Raw genomic sequence first — 2,743 nt, forward strand, 5'->3', positions numbered from 1 at the left:
GAATAAATAGCTTGGTTCAAAAATTTGTTGGGTGTTACAAACAAGCTGTTAATGGAAAGAAAAGTGGGACATCGGAGAACGATATCATGGCCGCTGCAAATGCATTTTTTGCTCAGGATCAAGGTACAACATTCAATCTTGAGTACGCATGGCGATTGTTAAAAGATGAACCTAAATGGATGGGAGAATCGATTGGAAGTTCTTCAAAAATAACAAAGACTTATGTTAGTGAGGCATCATCGGGTAACCCAGATACACCTTCAAGTTATGAGTTTACCTCATCATCACCAATGGAGCGTCCAATGGGACAAAAAGCAGCAAAAAGGAAGGGTAAGGCAAAGGAAATTCCAAATGCAACGCAAGATGCAAGGAATAAAAGATTAGTGTCAATGGAAAGACTAGCGCAAAGTAAGGAGGACGAGATAGAATTAAAGGTAGTGCAACTAATGATGAAAGACACTTCTACTATGAGCGATAGTCAACGAGATATTCATGAAAAATATTGTAATAAGATGAAAAAAAATATGGAATGTAGTTAGTATCACTTATGTAAAATGGTCATTAGTACCACTTTAATTTATCAACACCTATGTAACATGGTCATTAGTACCACTTTAATTTATCAACACCTATGTAACATGGTCATTAGTACCACTTTAATTTATCAACACCTATGTAACATAGTCATTAGTATCACTTTAATTTATAATAAATATTATGTCATTCAAACTAGCCGTTATTCAAATTAGCCGTTATTCAAACTAGCCGTTATTCAAACTAGCTGTTATTCAAACTAGCTGTTATCCAAACTAGCCTTATCCAAACTAGCCGTTATCCAAACTAGCCGTTATTCAAACCATTATATATACTACCACTTATGTCATTGTTTTCTCATTCTTATCTTATTCTTCTCTCATTATTTACTAAAATGGATTCAGACGATTCAGATAATTACGATCAAGAATTTTGGGAGTTGGTTGAAGAAGAATTTATGGACGACAGTGATGAAGAACAAGAGGTTCAAAATGAACATCAATCTGGAAGTTCCTCTAGGCCAAAGAGAAGAACAACGATAGATCGAGGTCGTGAAGAAGGGCATAATCGATTATTCAATGACTACTTCTCAGAAAATCCAGTATACATAGATTTTCAATTCCGAAGAAGGTTCAGAATGCATAGGCATGTATTTCTTCGAATTGTAGATGCCCTTGGAAATTATGATGAATATTTCCAAATGAGGGTTGATGCAACTGGTAAAATGGGTCTTTCACCATTGCAGAAATGTACATCTGCTATTCGTATGTTGGCGTATGGGTCTGCTGCTGACATTGTAGACGAATATGTTCGAATCGGTGAAAGCACTTCAATTGAGTGCTTACAAAGATTCGTTCAAGGCGTGAATGTTGTATTTGGGGTTGAGTATTTGAGAAAGCCTAACAACACTGATGTTGAACATCTTTTACAAATGGGAGAGTCACGTGGCTTTCCAGGTATGTTGGGTTCCATTGATTGTATGCATTGGGAATGGAAAAATTGTCCTGTTGCATGGAAAGGACAGTTTTGTCGAGGTGATCATGGTAAGCCCACAATCATGCTTGAAGCAGTGGCATCACAAGACTTATGGATTTGGCATGCTTTTTTTGGTATTGCAGGTTCAAACAATGATATTAATGTGCTAAATCAATCCAACGTGTTTAACGATATTTTGGAAGGACATGCTCCCAATGTGCAATATACAATCAATGGGACACCATATAACATGGGGGATTATTTAGCAGATGGTATATATCCCGAGTGGGCTACATTTGTCAAGACCATTTCAATGCCACGGGGAGAAAAGAAAAAGTTATTTGCTCAATATCAAGAATCAGCTAGAAAATATGTGGAGCTGGCATTTGGAGTGCTTCAATCTCGATTTGCAATTATACGTGGCCCAGCACGTGCCTGGCACATGGACACCCTCAAGCATACCATATATGCATGCATAATATTACACAACATGATTGTTCAAGACGAACGACATACATATGGAGGTAATATTGATTACTCTTATGATAATGTGGATGACAACAACTCAACAACCGAAACATTTAGCGGTCCTCATCCGAATCTTGCAACAAGACTACAAAGAAGAGCAAGTATTCGAGAAAAACAAGTTCATCGTCAACTTCAAGGAGATTTAGTCGAGTATATTTGGGAACGTTTTGGTCATGTAGATGATGAAATTTAAGTTTAATTTATTATGTGATGTTATTTATTTTTATTATTTTTAATTATATGTCATGTATTTGAGATTAATATTAATTATCATTTTAAATTATAAGTTTAATTTGAATTTTATTTATTTTATATCAATTTTAATTTAAATAATTAAAATTATCATTTTAATTGCTAGAAAATTTAATATGAATAAAATATTAATAAGAAAAGTAAAATTGTGGGACCCAATATGGATTCTTAAGAGTTGCACCATTGGAGCGAAAAATTAGTTGAGTTGCTTCAAGCTGACGTGGCTTAATAGGTCCCACAAGGAACCAAAAAATGGGTTCACCATTGGAGATGCTCTTATACTAAAAGTAAGCCAATCGAAGTAGGTATCTAATGTTCTTGAAACACTTAAACTAGCCTGCTTGCTCCAAATGATGTCACGTGGATGCCTTAACTAACAAGCTCTACTTTTGCTTTGATAACAATTCAAATTTTCCTTCTATTAATGCTATTTTTTTGCTTTGAAAGCATATCA

General features: G+C 35.0%; 1 protein-coding gene across 1 annotated transcript; it reads left to right on the plus strand.

Moving 5' to 3' along the window:
- Nucleotides 1–928: 928 nt before the first annotated feature.
- On the plus strand, nucleotides 929–2,230 carry LOC131614282 (uncharacterized). Its single transcript, XM_058885892.1, has one exon. It carries the CDS (start codon nucleotides 929–931, stop codon nucleotides 2,228–2,230), a length of 1,302 nt encoding a protein of 433 aa, XP_058741875.1.
- Nucleotides 2,231–2,743: the final 513 nt, after the last annotated feature.

This window comes from Vicia villosa, linkage group LG6, assembly GCF_029867415.1.
Source record: "Vicia villosa cultivar HV-30 ecotype Madison, WI linkage group LG6, Vvil1.0, whole genome shotgun sequence".
In the NCBI taxonomy this organism is placed as follows: domain Eukaryota; kingdom Viridiplantae; phylum Streptophyta; class Magnoliopsida; order Fabales; family Fabaceae; genus Vicia; species Vicia villosa.

Bases quoted from the DNA above. Each gene is read 5' to 3' on its own strand.
- LOC131614282 (XM_058885892.1), top strand. From the start codon at position 929: ATGGATTCAGACGATTCAGATAATTACGATCAAGAATTTTGGGAGTTG.